The sequence below is a fragment of the Hemitrygon akajei genome, chromosome 6 (assembly GCF_048418815.1).
Source record: "Hemitrygon akajei chromosome 6, sHemAka1.3, whole genome shotgun sequence".
In the NCBI taxonomy this organism is placed as follows: Eukaryota; Metazoa; Chordata; class Chondrichthyes; order Myliobatiformes; family Dasyatidae; genus Hemitrygon; species Hemitrygon akajei.
The window spans coordinates 103,501,285-103,523,748 of NC_133129.1; the positions used below are offsets into that span (position 1 = coordinate 103,501,285).

At 54.9% G+C, this 22,464-nt stretch overlaps 1 protein-coding gene across 7 annotated transcripts in view; it reads left to right on the top strand.

Moving 5' to 3' along the window:
* LOC140729370 (disks large homolog 4) overlaps positions 1-22,464 on the top strand; it is a 731,896-nt gene that overhangs the window by 252,069 nt on the left and 457,363 nt on the right. For all 7 annotated transcript variants that reach the window (XM_073049034.1, XM_073049035.1, XM_073049036.1 and 4 more), the window contains one exon: positions 4,383-4,547. In XM_073049034.1, coding sequence (XP_072905135.1) covers positions 4,383-4,547 — 165 coding nt within the window. The remainder of the gene's footprint in view (positions 1-4,382; positions 4,548-22,464) is intronic.

Here is a 22,464-nt window from a genome sequence, read left to right on the forward strand (position 1 = left end):
TTAGCTAACTAGACTCACACAATGTCCTTGCGCTTCCACTTTGCTCACATTTATTCTTTCTTTATCAATCTTTTTATTAATTTAAAAAAGTACATCTATACCAAACAAGAGGAGAATTATCTCAAATATCTATATCGATAACAATTCATATAAAAGGTAAAATAAACATTGTCAAGATCATACATAGTATTAATCTAATAGTATATAATAAAAAATAAGATATTCAATTCTCCTCTTATCATTCCATAAAAAGAAAACAAAAATAAAGAAGATTATATAATTCTTATATACATAAAAAACCCACTATTCTCTGTAAACAAAAAGAAAAAAAATATATAAAAAAGAAAAAGAGCATTTTGCTCACATTTATATGAGCAAGACAGTTCTTAAAAGTCTCTAATGTTTCTGGTACGGTACCGGTGGGGACGGGTCTGTCACTGTGTAACGCCAGGGTACGGTACCGGTGGGGACGGGTCTGTCACTGTATAACGCCGGGGTACGGTACCGGGGGGGACGGGTCTGTCACTGTATAACACCGGGGTACGGTACCGGTGGGGACGGGTCTGTCACTGTATAATGCCAGGGTACGGTACCGGTGGGGACGGTTCTGTCACTGTATAACGCCAGGGTACGGTACCGGTGGGGACGGTTCTGTCACTGTATAACGCCAGAGTACGGTACCGGTGGGGACAGGTCTGTCGCTGTATAACACCGGGGTACGGTACCGGTGGGGACTGGTCTGTCACTGTGTAACACCGGGGTACGGTACCGGTGGGGATGGGTCTGTCACTGTATAACACCGGGGTACGGTACCGGTGGGGACGGGTCTGTCACTGTATAACACCGGGGTACGGTACCGGTGGGGACGGGTCTGTCACTGTATAACACCGGGGTACGGTACCGGTGGGGACGGGTCTGTCACTGTATAACACCGGGGTACGGTACCGGTGGGGACTGGTCTGTCACTGTATAACACCGGGGTACGGTACCGGTGGGGGCAGGTCTGTCACTGTATAATGCCGGGGTACGGTACCGGTGGGGGCGGGTCTGTCACTGTATAACGCTGGGGTACGGTACCGGTGGGGACGGGTCTGTCACTGTATAACACCGGGGTACGGTACCGGTGGGGACGGGTCTGTCACTGTATAACACCGGGGTACGGTACCGGTGGGGATGGGTCTGTCGCTGTATAACACCGGGGTACGGTACCGGTGGGGACTGGTCTGTCACTGTGTAACACCGGGGTACGGTACCGGTGGGGATGGGTCTGTCACTGTATAACACCGGGGTACGGTACCGGTGGGGACGGGTCTGTCACTGTATAACACCGGGGTACGGTACCGGTGGGGACGGGTCTGTCACTGTATAACACCGGGGTACGGTACCGGTGGGGACGGGTCTGTCACTGTATAACACCGGGGTACGGTACCGGTGGGGACTGGTCTGTCACTGTATAACACCGGGGTACGGTACCGGTGGGGGCAGGTCTGTCACTGTATAATGCCGGGGTACGGTACCGGTGGGGGCGGGTCTGTCACTGTATAACGCTGGGGTACGGTACCGGTGGGGACGGGTCTGTCACTGTATAACACCGGGGTACGGTACCGGTGGGGACGGGTCTGTCACTGTATAACACCAGGGTACGGTACCGGTGGGGACGGGTCTGTCACTGTATAACGCCGGGGTACGGTACTGGTGGGGACGGGTCTGTCACTGTGTAATGCTGGGGTACGGTACCGGTGGGGACGGGTCTGTCACTGTGTAACGTCGGGGTACGGTACCGGTGGGGACGGGTCTGTCACTGTATCACATTGGGGTACAGTATCGGTGGGGACGGGTCTGTCATTGTATAACACCGGGATACGGTACTGGTGGGGACGGGTCTGTCACTGTATAACACTGGGGTATGGTACCGGTGGGGACGGGTCTGTCACTGTATGACACTGGGGTACAGTACCGGTGGGGATGTGTCTGTCACTGTATAACACCGGGGTACGGTACCGGTGGGGACGGGTCTGTCAGTGTATAACACCGGGGTACGGTACCGGTGGGGACGGGTCTGTCATTGTATAACATGGGTACAGTACAGGGATGGGGATGTATGGATGGTGTATAGTACGTGTTTCGGGGATCAGTCCATGGATTCAAATATTCACAGTCTAATGTGGAAAATTACATGGAACATAGAACAGTACAGCACATTACAGGCCCTTTGGCCCACAATGTTGTGCCAACCCTTAAACCCTGCCTCCCATATTACCCCCCACCTTAAATTCCTCCATATACCTGTCCTGATATCAAATTATGGGAGGCACAGACAGAGCCTCTGTCTTAGTGGAATATACGCAGTGCTGAAGGGCATAGGTTTATGTTGAGAAGGGTGGGTCTTCAAATGGGATGTCCAAGTCAAGTATTTTCTTAATTACACAGAGTTCTGGGTATCTGTAACAAGATTAGGCATGACAGCAATGTTTAAGAGGCTACTAGAGAAACTCATGATCATGGAAAGAAATTGGGATGTGTAGGCATGTGGGATTAGTTAGCTTCAAGTTCCTGGGTATTGAAAATTTATGCTGGGCCTCCATATTGACGCAATTCTGACGAAAGCATGCTTCGGATACATTCCATGAGAAGCTTGGGAAATCTGGTATGTCACCAAAGTCTAGTAAATTTCTACAGATGGACTGTGGGGAGCATTCTGACCAGTTGTATCACCATTCACTATGGAGGTGCCAATGCACAGGACTGGAAAAAGCTGCAGGTGGTTATTGACCCAGCCGGCTTCTCATGGGTATTATCGAGGACATCTTCAAGAGGTAATGCCTCAAGAAGGCAGTATCCATCATGAAGGGCTTTCACACCCAGGACATGCCCTTTTCTCAGTGCTACCATCAGAAGAAGTACAGGAACCTGAAGACACACACTCAATGTTTTAGGAACAGCTTCTTCCCCTCTGCCATCAGATTTCTGAATGATCCATGAACATTATACTTCTCTAACTACTCTTTTTATTGCACTACTTATTTAATTTTTGTATTTCTTATTGTAACTTTTAGTGATGTTTTATGTATTGCACTGTACTGCTGCTGCAAATCATCAAATTTCACAATATATGCAGGTGATAATAAATCAGATTCTGTTTCTAAATGAGATTGCTGACATGGTCAGCACAGCTCTCATTGGCTACAGGGCCTGTTCCTGTGTTGTACTGCCCAGAGAGGCTTCAGTACAATATGGACTGGTTAAGTAAATGAGCCAGGATGTGTTACCCAGTCTGCTCGCATAAAATTATTACTCTATTAATATTTTTTAATACAGACTTTATATGAAAAATAAAGTTAGTTGCTAAAGTATATTTCTGGAATACATAAATACCAGCATGTATTTCCAATGTAAACAGTATTTAAGAAAGTGGTTTGCAGTGATTGCAGAGCAGTATGGGATAGACAGAGGATCAATAAATGCTGTCTGACTTGCTGAGTTTCTCCGGCATTTTGTGTGTGTTACTCAGGACCAGAAGGTTTTGTTTTGTGGGATATGAGGGAATTAAGGTTTGGTAGACCAAAATCAAAGTTGAATTTATTAACATCAGTACAAATCCGTGTGTGTGTAGATGCAATGAAAAGCTTGCTTGCAGCAACAGCACAGGAACGTGGCATTAGGGATACAAAATCCATAAGCAACATGGCATTAGGGATACAAAATCCATAAGCAACATGGCATTAGGGATACAAAATCCATAAGCAACACATAAACTAAACATGGATTATACACAATTAGAACAACTAAAGTCCATTGTTCTGCAAAATGGTCAACTATGGCAAGTATGAGTGGTTAGTGCACCACATTGTAGCACCAGTGTTTGTGATTCAATTGCCGCGACTGTCTGTAAGGAGTTTGGTTGTTCTACCTGTGACCATGTGGGTTTCCCCTTGGTCTTCTGGATTCCTCTCTCAAGCCAAAGACGTACAGGTTAGGGTTAGAAAATTACTGGTGGGCTACGTTGGCACTGGACACTTGTGGCTGTCCTGGACTGTGGTGGTTTTTGATGCAAGGGCACATTTCAATAGTGTATGTTTCAGTGCTTTGATGTACCTGTGACAAATAAAGATGATCTCAGCTTTGCTGCCACACTGTAGTGACCAGGGTTTTGCCGATTGTTTCAAGAACGGTGAACTAGCTATTCCCGATCCTAGTGGTGCAGCAAATCAGGCTTCTATAGCTTCAGCATTGAGAAGTTGGCATATGGCCCAGTGGACCCAGGGAGATCAAATTAGCCATAATTTTCCAGAAGTTTAGGGCAGACATGAGGGGCCAAACTTGGGTTGGGTGCCGGTGTCATTGTGAACCTGAGGCTGATCATTTCACTGATTTTTCTCCAGAAATATCGGTACCAAGATGAAGACACCCCACCCCTGGAGCACAGCCCAGCACACCTTCCCAATCAGATGAAGGGGCCAGAGCTCGTCCACGTTTCGGAGAAGAACCTGTCACAAATCGAGAATGTCCATGGCTACGTGTCCCACTCGCACATCTCCCCGATGAAGGTATGACTCTCCCAACTGACAGTGGGTTTGCCACACTTACTGCTGGAGTCCCAAACCGCAGACAGGTTTGAGAAAGATCTCCATGGTAGAACAGGAAGTCTACTTGCATTCTATTTCTGTCCCCCCCCACTTACCTCATATTCCTGATGTTCTACCCCCCACACCCAATTCCCAGAGACTTCCTACTCCTATTCCCAGCGTCTTCCACCTCCCAATACCAGCATCTCTATTTTATTCCCAGTCTCTCCCCATCCTCCCCCCATCCTGTCCTGTTCAAAGTCTCACTCCTCTTTCCTCACTGCGTTCCTGCATGCCATTCCTGGTGTTACTCCCGTTCCCGGTGTGTCTCCTGTCCCATTCTCAGTGTTCCCCCCCCCCCCGGTGTGTCTCCTGTCCCATTCTCAGTGTTTCCCCCCTCCCCCCGGTGTGTCTCCTGTCCCGTTCTCAGTGTTCCCCCCCTCCCCGGTGTGTCTCCTGTCCCGTTCTCAGTGATCCCCCCCTCCCCGGTGTGTCTCCTGTCCCGTTCTCAGTGTTTCCCCCCTCCCCGGTGTGTCTCCTGTCCCATTCTCAGTGTTTCCCCCCTCCCCGGTGTGTCTCCTGTCCCGTTCTCAGTGTTCCCCCCTCCCCCCGGTGTGTCTCCTGTCCCGTTCTCAGTGTTTCCCCCCTCCCCGGTGTGTCTCCTGTCCCGTTCTCAGTGTTCCCCCCTCCCCCCGGTGTGTCTCCTGTCCCATTCTCAGTGTTTCCCCCCTCCCCGGTGTGTCTCCTGTCCCATTCTCAGTGTTCCCCTCTCCCCGGTGTGTCTCCTGTCCCGTTCTCAGTGTTCCCCCCCCTCCCCGGTGTGTCTCCTGTCCCATTCTCAGTGTTTCCCCCCTCCCCGGTGTGTCTCCTGTCCCGTTCTCAGTGTTTCCCCCCTCCCTGGTGTGTCTCCTGTCCCATTCTCAGTGTTCCCCCCCTCCCCGGTGTGTCTCCTGTCCCATTCTCAGTGTTCCCCCCCTCCCCGGTGTGTCTCCTGTCCCATTCTCAGTGTTTCCCCCCTCCCCGGTGTGTCTCCTGTCCCGTTCTCAGTGTTTCCCCCCTCCCCGGTGTGTCTCCTGTCCCATTCTCAGTGTTCCCCCCCCTCCCCAGTGTGTCTCCTGTCCCGTTCTCAGTGTTTCCCCCCCTCCCCGGTGTGTCTCCTGTCCCGTTCTCAGTGTTTCCCCCCCTCCCCGGTGTGTCTCCTGTCCCATTCTCAGTGTTCCCCCCCTCCCCAGTGTGTCTCCTGTCCCGTTCTCAGTGTTCCCCCCCTCCCCGGTGTGTCTCCTGTCCCGTTCTCAGTGTTTCCCCCCCTCCCCGGTGTGTCTCCTGTCCCATTCTCAGTGTTCCCCCCTCCCCGGTGTGTCTCCTGTCCCATTCTCAGTGTTCCCCCCCTCCCCGGTGTGTCTCCTGTCCCGTTCTCAGTGTTTCCCCCCTCCTCTGTGTGTCTCCTGTCCCATTCTCAGTGTTTCCCCCCTCCCCGGTGTGTCTCCTGTCCCATTCTCAGTGTTTCCCCCCTCCCCCCGGTGTGTCTCCTGTCCCGTTCTCAGTGTTTCCCCCCTCCCCCCGGTGTGTCTCCTGTCCCGTTCTCAGTGTTTCCCCCCCTCCCCAGTGTGTCTCCTGTCCCATTCTCAGTGTTTCCCCCCTCCCCCCGGTGTGTCTCCTGTCCCGTTCTCAGTGTTTCCCCCCTCCCCCCGGTGTGTCTCCTGTCCCGTTCTCAGTGTTCCCCCCCCTCCCCGGTGTGTCTCCTGTCCCGTTCTCAGTGTTTCCCCCCTCCCCCCGGTGTGTCTCCTGTCCCGTTCTCAGTGTTTCCCCCTCCCCCCGGTGTGTCTCCTGTCCCGTTCTCAGTGTTTCCCCCCCTCCCCCCGGTGTGTCTCCTGTCCCGTTCTCAGTGTTCCCCCCCCTCCCCGGTGTGTCTCCTGTCCCGTTCTCAGTGTTCCCCCCCCTCCCCGGTGTGTCTCCTGTCCCGTTCTCAGTGTTCCCCCCTCCCCGGTGTGTCTCCTGTCCCGTTCTCAGTGTTTCCCCCCTCCCCGGTGTGTCTCCTGTCCCATTCTCAGTGTTTCCCCCCCTCCCCGGTGTGTCTCCTGTCCCGTTCTCAGTGTTCCCCCCCCTCCCCGGTGTGTCTCCTGTCCCGTTCTCAGTGTTTCCCCCCTCCCCGGTGTGTCTCCTGTCCCGTTCTCAGTGTTTCCCCCCTCCCCGGTGTGTCTCCTGTCCCATTCTCAGTGTTTCCCCCCTCCCCGGTGTGTCTCCTGTCCCGTTCTCAGTGTTTCCCCCCTCCCCGGTGTGTCTCCTGTCCCGTTCTCAGTGTTCCCCCCTCCCCGGTGTGTCTCCTGTCCCGTTCTCAGTGTTTCCCCCCTCCCCGGTGTGTCTCCTGTCCCGTTCTCAGTGTTTCCCCCCCTCCCCGGTGTGTCTCCTGTCCCGTTCTCAGTGTTTCCCCCCTCCCCGGTGTGTCTCCTGTCCCGTTCTCAGTGTTTCCCCCCTCCCCGGTGTGTCTCCTGTCCCGTTCTCAGTGTTTCCCCCCTCCCCGGTGTGTCTCCTGTCCCATTCTCAGTGTTTCCCCCCCTCCCCGGTGTGTCTCCTGTCCCATTCTCAGTGTTTCCCCCCTCCCCGGTGTGTCTCCTGTCCCGTTCTCAGTGTTTCCCCCCTCCCCCCGGTGTGTCTCCTGTCCCGTTCTCAGTGTTTCCCCCCTCCCCGGTGTGTCTCCTGTCCCGTTCTCAGTGTTTCCCCCCTCCCTGGTGTGTCTCCTGTCCCGTTCTCAGTGTTTCCCCCCTCCCCGGTGTGTCTCCTGTCCCGTTCTCAGTGTTTCCCCCCTCCCCGGTGTGTCTCCTGTCCCGTTCTCAGTGTTTCCCCCCTCCCCGGTGTGTCTCCTGTCCCATTCTCAGTGTTTCCCCCCCTCCCCGGTGTGTCTCCTGTCCCGTTCTCAGTGTTCCCCCCCTCCCCGGTGTGTCTCCTGTCCCGTTCTCAGTGTTTCCCCCCTCCCCGGTGTGTCTCCTGTCCCGTTCTCAGTGTTTCCCCCCCTCCCCGGTGTGTCTCCTGTCCCATTCTCAGTGTCCCCCTCATTCCCATCCTTGCTCCACCAGGGAAACTCAGTACAGGTTTTCCTTGGCTCTCTCAGTGTATGTCCCTCCAGCCCCTGGGACTCAGCACTCTGTCCACAGTCCAGCATCTTGCCAGGTCATGCTAGATATGGCCTTATACTTGGGGACAAGAGCAACAACAGTTCAGGAACAACTGACTCCCCTGATCCCAAGAGTCTAGTTAAAATGGAGAGCAGGGGTTTACCACTGAGTTAATACTTTGGAAATACAAGGCATGTCCAATTACTGACAGTTTCCAAACTGTGGGGATCAGCTCTCACTATCAGAGTACTCTCAGTGCCCAAGTTGCCTAACTGAATTAATGAGGAATGCCCCAGCTTTCCAAATTATTGACCCATCACAACCCAAACACTCCCATCTCCACAAACCTTCTATCTCCCTAAACCTTCTCGTCTCCCCAGCCTTTCTTCACTCCAACTCTTCCATCGCCTAAAACTCTTCTGTCTCTCCCAACCCATTCATCTCCCCAACTTTTCCGTCTCTCCAACCCTTCTCATTATGCAAACATGTCACTCTCACCAACCCGTCACTCTCCCCAGCCCTTCCATCTGCTGACCACTTTTTGCCTCCTGAACACTTCCATCTAGCCAACCCTTCTGTCCTGCCAACCCAGCCACGCCTCCCCCATCTCCCCAACCCCTAAATCTCCCAACTCTACTTTCTCCATAACACTTATCGCCTCCCGAACACTTCGTTTTCCCCAACTCTTCCATCACCCTAAACCTTCCATCTCTCCAGCTGCAAATACCTATCACATCTGTCTCCCCAACAATGTTCATCTCCCACACCTTGCTTCTCCCCAGCTCTTCCATCACCCCAACATTTCCATCTTGCCAGCCTTTTCATCACCCCAATCCTTCCATCTCCCCGACCCTTCTGTCTCCCCAAACACTTCCATCTCCCACCCCTTCCGTGGCCTTGACCCTCCCACCTCTCCAAACTTTCCATCGCCCGATCCTCTCATTGCCCTAACCCCTTCCATCTCCCCAATGGTTTCGTCTCCCCAACCCATCTCTCCAACACCAACCCCAACCTGTCTCCTATGTCTTCCTTCTCCCCAACAATGTCCATCCCTCACACGTCACTACTCCCAGCTCTTCCATCTCCCTGACTCTCATCACCCCAACCCTTACATATCCTCAATGCTACCATCTCCAGAACCCATCTGTCTCCCCAGCGCTTCCACGCCCCAACACTTACGTCTTCTCTGTATTTTTGCTGAATTGATGCTGCCTGTTTTCCTTTGGATCCAGGATTGGTCTAGTTTCCAAAGAAAGAGTTTTCTTACTCCGGATAGTCGCTCACCTCTGCCTGCTGCAGGGCCCACGTTGTGGGGTGGGGGTGTTGTTTCTGGAGAAGCCACTCCATACGTGCATTTCCAGGACTTGCTACATATAACCACAGGGTTCCCTCCCTCCTTTCCCTCACTTTGCTTGTCCTTTCCCAAATCTCAACATCACTCCGATCCCATGTCACCCTGACCGTCATCCTGACATCATTATCATCCTAACCCTGGCCCTCACTCTTATCCCAATCTTCACCCTTTCATCAGCCCGACCCCAATTCTCAAACCAACATCACCGCAGTTTCAACCCTACTGCCATCCCAACTCTAACCCCAACATTACCCTGACTCCAAACCTCACACTCCAACATCTCCCACTCTTTTGCCCCAACTCTATTCATTCACCCCAGTCCTTGCTTCACACCTAACCCCCATGCTGTCAACTGTCACCTCCTATGCTGACTCGTACTCCCTGGTTACAAGCCTCAGCTATTTCCTACACCCCATTGCAAACTCCTTTCCTTCACTGAACCTATAACCAAGTACTCACCTAAACCATCTTCATCCCAGGTGACCGCTAATGCTACCTGAACCCCTAAACCTGATCTTATCAGTTAGTCCTTTCCATAGTAGCCATGCCAGGGAGTTCCTGTTGCAGGACCCTGGGGGTAGCCCATGTGTGGGCTGGTAGGCGTGAGGGGCTCGATGTAGGCAGCTGGATAAGTGAAGAAGCGCAGTCAGGAGCACCATGGATCATCGGCGCCATCCCGTGGAGCCTTGGTGTAGTGCAGCTGCAGATCAGGTCTATTTCCATCCCCTGATATTCATGGGGCCTCCCAGCCCCAGCCCTAGTTCCTCAATTGGGTTAAAAATGGCTAGAAAATAAGTATGGGCATAGAATTAGTCGAGACCCTCCTCAGTGGCCCTAAGAGTGTGAGAGTGAAGCATACAGGGGGGAGCTTTGTCCTGTCTATCATGTTTCATGTGATGGTATACAGAGAGCTTCACTCTGAGTCCCATTCTGGCAGCATGAGATGGGATGATATAAAAGGATCTTCACTGTGTGTTTGATCCCAGGAGTGTGTGATGCGGTGGTGTAGAGAGAGTGCCATGTTATGTCTGACAGCGTGAAAGGAGCTGAACCCTGTGTTTGACCACAACAGTGTGTGATGGGACGGTGTGGAGGGAGCTTCGCTCTGTGTCTGACCCCGGGAGTGTGTGATGGGATGGTGCGGAGGGAGTTTCACTCTGTGTCTGACCCCGGGAGTGTGTGATGGGACGGTGTGGAGGGAGATTCACTCTGTGTCTGATCCCGGGAGTGTGTGATGCGATGGTGTGGAGGGAGCTTCACTATATGTCTGACTCCGGGAGTGTGTGATGGGACGGTGTGGAGGGAGGTTCACTCTGTGGCTGACCCCGGGAGTGTGTGATCGGACGGTGTAGAGGGAGCTTCACTCTGTGGCTGACCCCGGGAGGGTGTGATGGGACGGTGTGGATGATGCTTCACTCTGTGTCTGACCTCGGGAGTGTGTGATGGGACGGTGTGGAGGGAGCTTCACTCTGTGTCTGACCCTGGGTTTGTATGATGGGACAGTGTGGATGATGCTTCACTCTGTCTGACACCAGGAGTGTGTGATGGGACGTTGGGTAGGGAGATTCACTCTGTGTCTGACCCCGGGAGTGTGTGATGCGATGGTGTGGAGGGAGTTTCACTCTGTGGCTGACCCCGGGAGTGTGTGATGGGACGGTGTGGATGATGCTTCACTCTGTGTCTGACCCCGGGAGTGTGTGATGGGACGGTGGGTAGGGCGATTCACTCTGTGTCTGACCCCGGGAGTGTGTGATGCGATGGTGTGGAGGGAGTTTCACTCTGTGGCTGACCCCGGGATTGTGTGATGGGACGGTGTAGAGGGAGCTTCACTCTGTGTCTGACCCCGGGAGTGTGTGATGGGACGGTGTGGAGGGAGCTTCACTCTGTGTCTGACCCCGGGAGTGTATGATGGGACAGTGTGGAGGGAGTTTCACTGTGTCTGACCCTGGGTTTGTATGATGGGACGGTGTGGAGAGAGCTTCACTCTGTGTCTGACCCTGGGCTTGTATGATGGGACAGTGTGGATGATGCTTCACTCTGTCTGACACCAGGAGTGTGTGATGGGACGGTGGGGAGGGAGATTCACTCTGTGTCTGACCCTGGGAGTGTGTATTGGGACAGTGTGAAGGGAGCTTCACTCTGTATCTGACCCTGGGAGTGTGTGATGGGATGGTGTGGAGGGAGTTTCACACTGTGTCTGACCCTGGGAGTGTGTGATGGAACGGTGTGGAGGGAGATTCACTCTGTGTCTGACCCCGGGAGTGTGTGATGGGACGGTGTGGAGGGAGATTCACTCTGTGTCTGACCCTGGGTTTGTATGATGGGACAATGTGGAGGGAGCTTCACTCTGTGTCTGACCCCGGGAGTGTGTGATGGGATGGAGCGGAGGGAGTTTCACTCTGTGTCTGACGACGGGAGTGGGTGATGGGACGGTGTGGAGGGAGATTCACTCTGTGTCTGACCCCGGGTTTGTATGATGGGAAGTGTGGAGGGAGCTTCACTCTGTGTCTGAACCCGGGAGTGTGTGATGGGACGGTGCGGAGGGAGTTTCACTCTGTGTCTGACCCCGGGAGTGTGTGATGGGACGGTGTGGAGGGAGTTTCACTCTGTGTCTGACCCTGGGTTTGTATGATGGGACAGTGTGGATGATGCTTCACTCTGTCTGACACCAGGAGTGTGTGATGGGACGGTGGGTAGGGAGATTCACTCTGTGTCTGACCCCGGGAGTGTGTGATGTGATGGTGTGGAGGGAGCTTCACTATATGTCTGACTCCGGGAGTGTGTGATGGGACGGTGTGGAGGGAGTTTCACTCTGTGGCTGACCCCGGGAGTGTGTGATGGGACGGTGTAGAGGGAGCTTCACTCTGTGTCTGACCCCGGGAGTGTGTGATGGGACGGTGTGGAGGGAGATTCACTCTGTGTCTAACCCCGGGAGTGTGTGATGGGACAGTGTAGAGGGAGCTTCACTCTGTGTCTGACCCCGAGAGTGTATGATGGGACAGTGTGGAGGGAGCATCACTCTGTGTCTGACCCTGGGAGTGTGTGATAGGACAGTGTGGAGGGAGATTCACTCTGTGACTGACCCTGGGTTTGTATGATGGGACGGTGTGGATGATGCTTCACTCTGTCTGACACCAGGAATGTGTGATGGGACGGTGGGGAGGGAGATTCACTCTGTGTCTGACCCCGGGAGTGTGTGATGGGATGTTGCGGAAGGAGTTTCACTCTGTGTCTGACCCTGGGAGTGTGTGATGGGTCAGTGTGAAAGGAGCTTCACTCTGTATCTGACCCTGGGTATCAATGATGGGACAGTGTGGAGGGAGATTCACTCTGTATCTGACCCAGGGAGTGTGTGATGGGACGGTGCGGAGGGAGTTTCACTCTGTATCTGACCCAGGGAGTGTGTGATGGGACGGTGCGGAGGGAGTTTCACTCTGTGTCTGACACTGGGTTTGTATGATGGGCCAGTGTGGATGATGCTTCACTTTGTGTCTGACCCCGGGAGTGTGTGATGGGACGGTGTGGAGGGAGATTCACTCTGTGTCTGACCCTGGGTTTGTATGATGGGCCAGTGTGGATGATGCTTCACTCTGTGTCTGACCCCGGGAGTGTGTGATGGGACAGTGTGAAGGGAGCTTCACTCTGTATCTGACCCTGGGTTTCTATGATGGGACAGTGTGGATGATGCTTCACTCTGTGTCTGACCCCGGGAATGTGTGATGGGATAGAGCGGAGGGAGTTTCACTCTGTGTCTGACCCCGGGAGTGTGTGATGGGACACTGTGGAGGGAGATTCACTCTGTATCTGACCCCGGGAGTGCGTGATGGGACGGTGCGGAGGGAGTTTCACTCTGTGTCTGACCCCGGGAGTGTGTGATGGGACGGTGTGGAGGGAGATTCACTCTGTGTCTGACCCTGGGTTTCTATGATGGGACAGTGTGGATGATGCTTCACTCTGTGTCTGACCCCGGGAGTGTGTGATGGGATGGAGCGGAGGGAATTTCACTCTGTGTCTGACCCCGGGAGTGTGTGTTGGGACGGTGTGGAGGGAGATCCACTCTGTGTCTGACCCCGTGAGTGTGTCATGGGGTGGTGCGGAGGGAGTTTCACTCTGTGTCTGACCCCGGGAGTGTGTGTTGGGATGGTGTGGAGGGAGATTCACTCAGTGTCTGACCCCGGGTTTGTATGATGGGACAGTGTGGAGGGAGCTTCACTCTGTGTCTGACCCCGGGAGTGTGTGATGGGATGGTGCGGAGGGAGTTTCACTCTGTGTCTGACCCCGGGAGTGTGTGATGCGATGGTGTGGAGGGAGTTTCACTCTGTGGCTGACCCCGGGAGTGTGTGATGGGACGGTGTAGAGGGAGCTTCACTCTGTGTCTGACCCCGGGAGTGTGTGATGGGACGGTGTGGAGGGAGCTTCACTCTGTGTCTGACCCCGGGAGTGTATGATGGGACAGTGTGGAGGGAGCATCACTCTGTGTCTGACCCTGGGAGTGTGTGATAGGTCAGTGTGGAGGGAGTTTCACTGTGTCTGACCCTGGGTTTGTATGATGGGACGGTGTGGAGAGAGCTTCACTCTGTGTCTGACCCTGGGCTTGTATGATGGGACAGTGTGGAGGGAGCTTCACTCTGTGTCTGACCCTGGGAGTGTGTGATGGGACAGTGTGGAGGGAGCTTCACTCTGTGTCTGACGACGGGAGTGGGTGATGGGACGGTGTGGAGGGAGATTCACTCTGTGTCTGACCCCGGGAGTGTGTGATGGGACGGTGTGGAGGGAGATTCACTTTGTGTCTGACCCTGGGTTTCTATGATGGGACAGTGTGGATGATGCTTCACTCTGTGTCTGACCCCGTGAGTGTGTCATGGGGTGGTGCGGTGGGAGTTTCACTCTGTGTCTGACCCTGGGAGTGTGTGTTGGGATGGTGTGGAGGGAGCTTCACTATATGTCTGACTCCGGGAGTGTGTGATGGGACGGTGTGGAGGGAGGTTCACTCTGTGGCTGACCCCGGGAGTGTGTGATCGGACGGTGTAGAGGGAGCTTTACTCTGTGGCTGACCCCGGGAGGGTGTGATGGGACGGTGTGGATGATGCTTCACTCTGTGTCTGACCTCGGGAGTGTGTGATGGGACGGTGTGGAGGGAGATTCACTCTGTGTCTGACCCTGGGTTTCTATGATGGGACAGTGTGGATGATGCTTCACTCTGTGTCTGACCCCGGGAGTGTGTGATGGGATGGAGCGGAGGGAATTTCACTCTGTGTCTGACCCCGGGAGTGTGTGATGGGATGGTGCGGAGGGAGTTTCACTCTGTGTCTGACCCCGGGAGTGTGTGATGGGACGGTGTGGAGGGAGATTCACTCTGTGTCTGACCCCGGGAGTGTGTGATGCGATGGTGTGGAGGGAGCTTCACTATATGTCTGACTCCGGGAGTGTGTGAAGGGACGGTGTGGAGGGAGGTTCACTCTGTGGCTGACCCCGGGAGTGTGTGATCGGACGGTGTAGAGGGAGCTTCACTCTGTGGCTGACCCCGGGAGGGTGTGATGGGACGGTGTGGATGATGCTTCACTCTGTGTCTGACCTCGGGAGTGTGTGATGGGACGGTGTGGAGGGAGATTCACTCTGTGTCTGACCCTGGGTTTCTATGATGGGACAGTGTGGATGATGCTTCACTCTGTGTCTGACCCCGGGAGTGTGTGATGGGGTGGTGCGGAGGGAGTTTCACTCTGTGTCTGACCCCGGGAGTGTGTGTTGGGATGGTGTGGAGGGAGATTCACTCAGTGTCTGACCCCGGGTTTGTATGATGGGACAGTGTGGAGGGAGCTTCACTCTGTGTCTGACCCCGGGAGTGTGTGATGGGATGGTGCGGAGGGAGTTTCACTCTGTGTCTGACCCCGGGAGTGTGTGATGGGACGGTGTGGAGGGAGTTTCACTCTGTGTCTGACCCTGGATTTGTATGATGGGACGGTGTGGAGGGAGCTTCACTCTGTGTCTGACCCTGGGTTTGTATGATGGGACAGTGTGGATGATGCTTCACTCTGTGTCTGACCCCGGGAGTGTGTGATGGGACGGTGTGGAGGGAGATTCACTCTGTGTCTGACCTCAGGAGTGTGTGATGGGACGGTGTGGAGGGAGATGCACTCTGTGTCTGACCCTGGGAGTGTGTGATGGGACAGTGTGGAGGGAGCTTCACTCTGTGTCTGACGACGGGAGTGGGTGATGGGACGGTGTGGAGGGAGATTCACTCTGTGTCTGACCCCGGGAGTGTGTGATGGGACGGTGTGGAGGGAGATTCACTTTGTGTCTGACCCTGGGTTTCTATGATGGGACAGTGTGGATGATGCTTCACTCTGTGTCTGACCCCGGGAGTGTGAGATGGGATGGAGCGGAGGGAATTTCACTCTGTGTCTGACCCCGGGAGTGTGTGATGGGACGGTGTGGAGGGAGATCCACTCTGTGTCTGACCCCGTGAGTGTGTCATGGGGTGGTGCGGTGCGAGTTTCACTCTGTGTCTGACCCCGGGAGTGTGTGTTGGGATGGTGTGGAGGGAGATTCACTCAGTGTCTGACCCCGGGTTTGTATGATGGGACAGTGTGGAGGGAGCTTCACTCTGTGTCTGACCCCGGGAGTGTGTGATGGGATGGTGCGGAGGGAGTTTCACTCTGTGTCTGACCCCGGGAGTGTGTGATGGGACGGTGTGGAGGGAGTTTCACTCTGTGTCTGACCCTGGGTTTGTATGATGGGACGGTGTGGAGGGAGCTTCACTCTGTGTCTGACCCTGGGTTTGTATGATGGGACAGTGTGGATGATGCTTCACTCTGTCTGACACCAGGAGTGTGTGATGGGACGTTGGGTAGGGAGATTCACTCTGTGTCTGACCCCGGGAGTGTGTGATGCGATGGTGTGGAGGGAGTTTCACTCTGTGGCTGACCCCGGGAGTGTGTGATGGGACGGTGTGGATGATGCTTCACTCTGTGTCTGACCCCGGGAGTGTGTGATGGGACGGTGGGTAGGGCGATTCACTCTGTGTCTGACCCCGGGAGTGTGTGATGCGATGGTGTGGAGGGAGTTTCACTCTGTGGCTGACCCCGGGATTGTGTGATGGGACGGTGTAGAGGGAGCTTCACTCTGTGTCTGACCCCGGGAGTGTGTGATGGGACGGTGTGGAGGGAGCTTCACTCTGTGTCTGACCCCGGGAGTGTATGATGGGACAGTGTGGAGGGAGTTTCACTGTGTCTGACCCTGGGTTTGTATGATGGGACGGTGTGGAGAGAGCTTCACTCTGTGTCTGACCCTGGGCTTGTTTGATGGGACAGTGTGGATGATGCTTCACTCTGTCTGACACCAGGAGTGTGTGATGGGACGGTGGGGAGGGAGATTCACTCTGTGTCTGACCCTGGGAGTGTGTATTGGGACAGTGTGAAGGGAGCTTCACTCTGTATCTGACCCTGGGAGTGTGTGATGGGATGGTGTGGAGGGAGTTTCACACTGTGTCTGACCCTGGGAGTGTGTGATGGAACGGTGTGGAGGGAGATTCACTCTGTGTCTGACCCCGGGAGTGTGTGATGGGACGGTGTGGAGGGAGATTCACTCTGTGTCTGACCCTGGGTTTGTATGATGGGACAATGTGGAGGGAGCTTCACTCTGTGTCTGACCCCGGGAGTGTGTGATGGGATGGAGCGGAGGGAGTTTCACTCTGTGTCTGACGACGGGAGTGGGTGATGGGACGGTGTGGAGGGAGATTCACTCTGTGTCTGACCCCGGGTTTGTATGATGGGAAGTGTGGAGGGAGCTTCACTCTGTGTCTGAACCCGGGAGTGTGTGATGGGACGGTGCGGAGGGAGTTTCACTCTGTGTCTGACCCCGGGAGTGTGTGATGGGACGGTGTGGAGGGAGTTTCACTCTGTGTCTGACCCTGGGTTTGTATGATGGGACAGTGTGGATGATGCTTCACTCTGTCTGACACCAGGAGTGTGTGATGGGACGGTGGGTAGGGAGATTCACTCTGTGTCTGACCCCGGGAGTGTGTGATGTGATGGTGTGGAGGGAGCTTCACTATATGTCTGACTCCGGGAGTGTGTGATGGGACGGTGTGGAGGGAGTTTCACTCTGTAGCTGACCCCGGGAGTGTGTGATGGGACGGTGTAGAGGGAGCTTCACTCTGTGTCTGACCCCGGGAGTGTGTGATGGGACGGTGTGGAGGGAGATTCACTCTGTGTCTAACCCCGGGAGTGTGTGATGGGACAGTGTAGAGGGAGCTTCACTCTGTGTCTGACCCCGAGAGTGTATGATGGGACAGTGTGGAGGGAGCATCACTCTGTGTCTGACCCTGGGAGTGTGTGATAGGACAGTGTGGAGGGAGATTCACTCTGTGACTGACCCTGGGTTTGTATGATGGGACGGTGTGGATGATGCTTCACTCTGTCTGACACCAGGAATGTGTGATGGGACGGTGGGGAGGGAGATTCACTCTGTGTCTGACCCCGGGAGTGTGTGATGGGATGTTGCGGAAGGAGTTTCACTCTGTGTCTGACCCTGGGAGTGTGTGATGGGTCAGTGTGAAAGGAGCTTCACTCTGTATCTGACCCTGGGTATCAATGATGGGACAGTGTGGAGGGAGATTCACTCTGTATCTGACCCAGGGAGTGTGTGATGGGACGGTGCGGAGGGAGTTTCACTCTGTATCTGACCCAGGGAGTGTGTGATGGGACGGTGCGGAGGGAGTTTCACTCTGTGTCTGACACTGGGTTTGTATGATGGGCCAGTGTGGATGATGCTTCACTTTGTGTCTGACCCCGGGAGTGTGTGATGGGACGGTGTGGAGGGAGATTCACTCTGTGTCTGACCCTGGGTTTGTATGATGGGCCAGTGTGGATGATGCTTCACTCTGTGTCTGACCCCGGGAGTGTGTGATGGGACAGTGTGAAGGGAGCTTCACTCTGTATCTGACCCTGGGTTTCTATGATGGGACAGTGTGGATGATGCTTCACTCTGTGTCTGACCCCGGGAATGTGTGATGGGATAGAGCGGAGGGAGTTTCACTCTGTGTCTGACCCCGGGAGTGTGTGATGGGACACTGTGGAGGGAGATTCACTCTGTATCTGACCCCGGGAGTGCGTGATGGGACGGTGCGGAGGGAGTTTCACTCTGTGTCTGACCCCGGGAGTGTGTGATGGGACGGTGTGGAGGGAGATTCACTCTGTGTCTGACCCTGGGTTTCTATGATGGGACAGTGTGGATGATGCTTCACTCTGTGTCTGACCCCGGGAGTGTGTGATGGGATGGAGCGGAGGGAATTTCACTCTGTGTCTGACCCCGGGAGTGTGTGTTGGGACGGTGTGGAGGGAGATCCACTCTGTGTCTGACCCCGTGAGTGTGTCATGGGGTGGTGCGGAGGGAGTTTCACTCTGTGTCTGACCCCGGGAGTGTGTGTTGGGATGGTGTGGAGGGAGATTCACTCAGTGTCTGACCCCGGGTTTGTATGATGGGACAGTGTGGAGGGAGCTTCACTCTGTGTCTGACCCCGGGAGTGTGTGATGGGATGGTGCGGAGGGAGTTTCACTCTGTGTCTGACCCCGGGAGTGTGTGATGCGATGGTGTGCAGGGAGTTTCACTCTGTGGCTGACCCCGGGAGTGTGTGATGGGACGGTGTAGAGGGAGCTTCACTCTGTGTCTGACCCCGGGAGTGTGTGATGGGACGGTGTGGAGGGAGCTTCACTCTGTGTCTGACCCCGGGAGTGTATGATGGGACAGTGTGGAGGGAGCATCACTCTGTGTCTGACCCTGGGAGTGTGTGATAGGTCAGTGTGGAGGGAGTTTCACTGTGTCTGACCCTGGGTTTGTATGATGGGACGGTGTGGAGAGAGCTTCACTCTGTGTCTGACCCTGGGCTTGTATGATGGGACAGTGTGGAGGGAGCTTCACTCTGTGTCCGACCCTGGGAGTGTGTGATGGGACAGTGTGGAGGGAGCTTCACTCTGTGTCTGACGACGGGAGTGGGTGATGGGACGGTGTGGAGGGAGATTCACTCTGTGTCTGACCCCGGGAGTGTGTGATGGGACGGTGTGGAGGGAGATTCACTTTGTGTCTGACCCTGGGTTTCTATGATGGGACAGTGTGGATGATGCTTCACTCTGTGTCTGACCCCGGGAGTGTGTGATGGGATGGAGCGGAGGGAATTTCACTCTGTGTCTGACCCCGGGAGTGTGTGATGGGACGGTGTGGAGGGAGATCCACTCTGTGTCTGACCCCGTGAGTGTGTCATGGGGTGGTGCGGTGGGAGTTTCACTCTGTGTCTGACCCTGGGAGTGTGTGTTGGGATGGTGTGGAGGGAGATTCACTCAGTGTCTGACCCCGGGTTTGTATGATGGGACAGTGTGGAGGGAGCTTCACTCTGTGTCTGACCCCGGGAGTGTGTGATGGGATGGTGCGGAGGGAGTTTCACTCTGTGTCTGACCCCGGGAGTGTGTGATGGGACGGTGTGGAGGGATTTTCACTCTGTGTCTGACCCTGGGTTTGTATGATGGGACGGTGTGGAGGGAGCTTCACTCTGTGTCTGACCCTGGGTTTGTATGATGGGACAGTGTGGATGATGCTTCACTCTGTCTGACACCAGGAGTGTGTGATGGGACGTTGGGTAGGGAGATTCACTCTGTGTCTGACCCCGGGAGTGTGTGATGCGATGGTGTGGAGGGAGTTTCACTCTGTGGCTGACCCCGGGAGTGTGTGATGGGACGGTGTGGATGATGCTTCACTCTGTGTCTGACCCCGGGAGTGTGTGATGGGACGGTGGGTAGGGCGATTCACTCTGTGTCTGACCCCGGGAGTGTGTGATGCGATGGTGTGGAGGGAGTTTCACTCTGTGGCTGACCCCGGGATTGTGTGATGGGACGGTGTAGAGGGAGCTTCACTCTGTGTCTGACCCCGGGAGTGTGTGATGGGACGGTGTGGAGGGAGCTTCACTCTGTGTCTGACCCCGGGAGTGTATGATGGGACAGTGTGGAGGGAGTTTCACTGTGTCTGACCCTGGGTTTGTATGATGGGACGGTGTGGAGAGAGCTTCACTCTGTGTCTGACCCTGGGCTTGTATGATGGGACAGTGTGGATGATGCTTCACTCTGTCTGACACCAGGAGTGTGTGATGGGACGGTGGGGAGGGAGATTCACTCTGTGTCTGACCCTGGGAGTGTGTATTGGGACAGTGTGAAGGGAGCTTCACTCTGTATCTGACCCTGGGAGTGTGTGATGGGATGGTGTGGAGGGAGTTTCACACTGTGTCTGACCCTGGGAGTGTGTGATGGAACGGTGTGGAGGGAGATTCACTCTGTGTCTGACCCCGGGAGTGTGTGATGGGACGGTGTGGAGTGAGATTCACTCTGTGTCTGACCCTGGGTTTGTATGATGGGACAGTGTGGAGGGAGCTTCACTCTGTGTCTGACCCCGGGAGTGTGTGATGGGATGGAGCGGAGGGAGTTTCACTCTGTGTCTGACGACGGGAGTGGGTGATGGGACGGTGTGGAGGGAGATTCACTCTGTGTCTGACCCCGGGTTTGTATGATGGGAAGTGTGGAGGGAGCTTCACTCTGTGTCTGAACCCGGGAGTGTGTGATGGGACGGTGCGGAGGGAGTTTCACTCTGTGTCTGACCCCGGGAGTGTGTGATGGGACGGTGTGGAGGGAGTTTCACTCTGTGTCTGACCCTGGGTTTGTATGATGGGACAGTGTGGATGATGCTTCACTCTGTCTGACACCAGGAGTGTGTGATGGGACGGTGGATAGGGAGATTCACTCTGTGTCTGACCCCGGGAGTGTGTGATGTGAAGGTGTGGAGGGAGCTTCACTATATGTCTGACTCCGGGAGTGTGTGATGGGACGGTGTGGAGGGAGTTTCACTCTGTGGCTGACCCCGCGAGTGTGTGATGGGACGGTGTAGAGGGAGCTTCACTCTGTGTCTGACCCCGGGAGTGTGTGATGGGACGGTGTGGAGGGAGATTCACTCTGTGTCTAACCCCGGGAGTGTGTGATGGGACGGTGTAGAGGGAGCTTCACTCTGTGTCTGACCCCGAGAGTGTATGATGGGACAGTGTGGAGGGAGCATCACTCTGTGTCTGACCCTGGGAGTGTGTGATAGGACAGTGTGGAGGGAGTTTCACTGTGTCTGACCCTGGGTTTGTATGATGGGACGGTGTGGAGAGAGCTTCACTCTGTGACTGACCCTGGGCTTGTATGATGGGACAGTGTGGATGATGCTTCACTCTGTCTGACACCAGGAATGCGTGATGGGTCGGTGGGGAGGGAGATTCACTCTGTGTCTGACCCCGGGAGTGTGTGATGGGATGTTGCGGAAGGAGTTTCACTCTGTGTCTGACCCTGGGAGTGTGTGATGGGTCAGTGTGAAAGGAGCTTCACTCTGTATCTGACCCTGGGTATCAATGATGGGACAGTGTGGATGATGCTTCACTCTGTGTCTGACCCCGGGAGTGTGTGATGGGATGGAGCAAAGTGAGTTTGACTCTGTGTCTGACCCCGGGAGTGTGTGATGGGACGGTGTGGAGGGAGATTCACTCTGTATCTGACCCAGGGAGTGTGTGAAGAGACGGTGCGGAGGGAGTTTCACTCTGTGTCTGACCCCGGGTGTGTGTGATGGGACGGTGTGGAGGGAGTTTCACTCTGTGTCTGACCCTGGATTTGTATGATGAGACGGTGTGGAGGGAGCTTCACTCTGTGTCTGACCCTGGGTTTGTATGATGGGACAGTGTGGATGATGCTTCACTCTGTCTGACACCAGGAGTGTGTGATGGGACGGTGGGTAGGGAGATTCACTCTGTGTCTGACCCCGGGAGTGTGTGATGCGATGGTGTGGAGGGAGTTTCACTCTGTGGCTGACCCCGGGAGTGTGTGATGGGACGGTGTAGAGGGAGCTTCACTCTGTGTCTGACCCCGGGAGTGTGTGATGGGACGGTGTGGAGGGAGCTTCACTCTGTGTCTGACCCCGGGAGTGTATGATGGGACAGTGTGGAGGGAGCATCACTCTGTGTCTGACCCTGGGAGTGTGTGATAGGACAGTGTGGAGGGAGTTTCACTGTGTCTGACCCTGGGTTTGTATGATGGGACGGTGTGGAGAGAGCTTCACTCTGTGTCTGACCCTGGGCTTGTATGATGGGACAGTGTGGAGGGAGCTTCACTCTGTGTCTGACCCTGGGAGTGTGTGATGGGACAGTGTGGAGGGAGCTTCACTCTGTGTCTGACGACGGGAGTGGGTGATGGGACGGTGTGGAGGGAGATTCACTCTGTGTCTGACCCCGGGAGTGTGTGATGGGACGGTGTGGAGGGAGATTCACTTTGTGTCTGACCCTGGGTTTGTATGATGGGACAGTGTGGATGATGCTTCACTCTGTCTGACACCAGGAGTGTGTGATGGGACGTTGGGTAGGGAGATT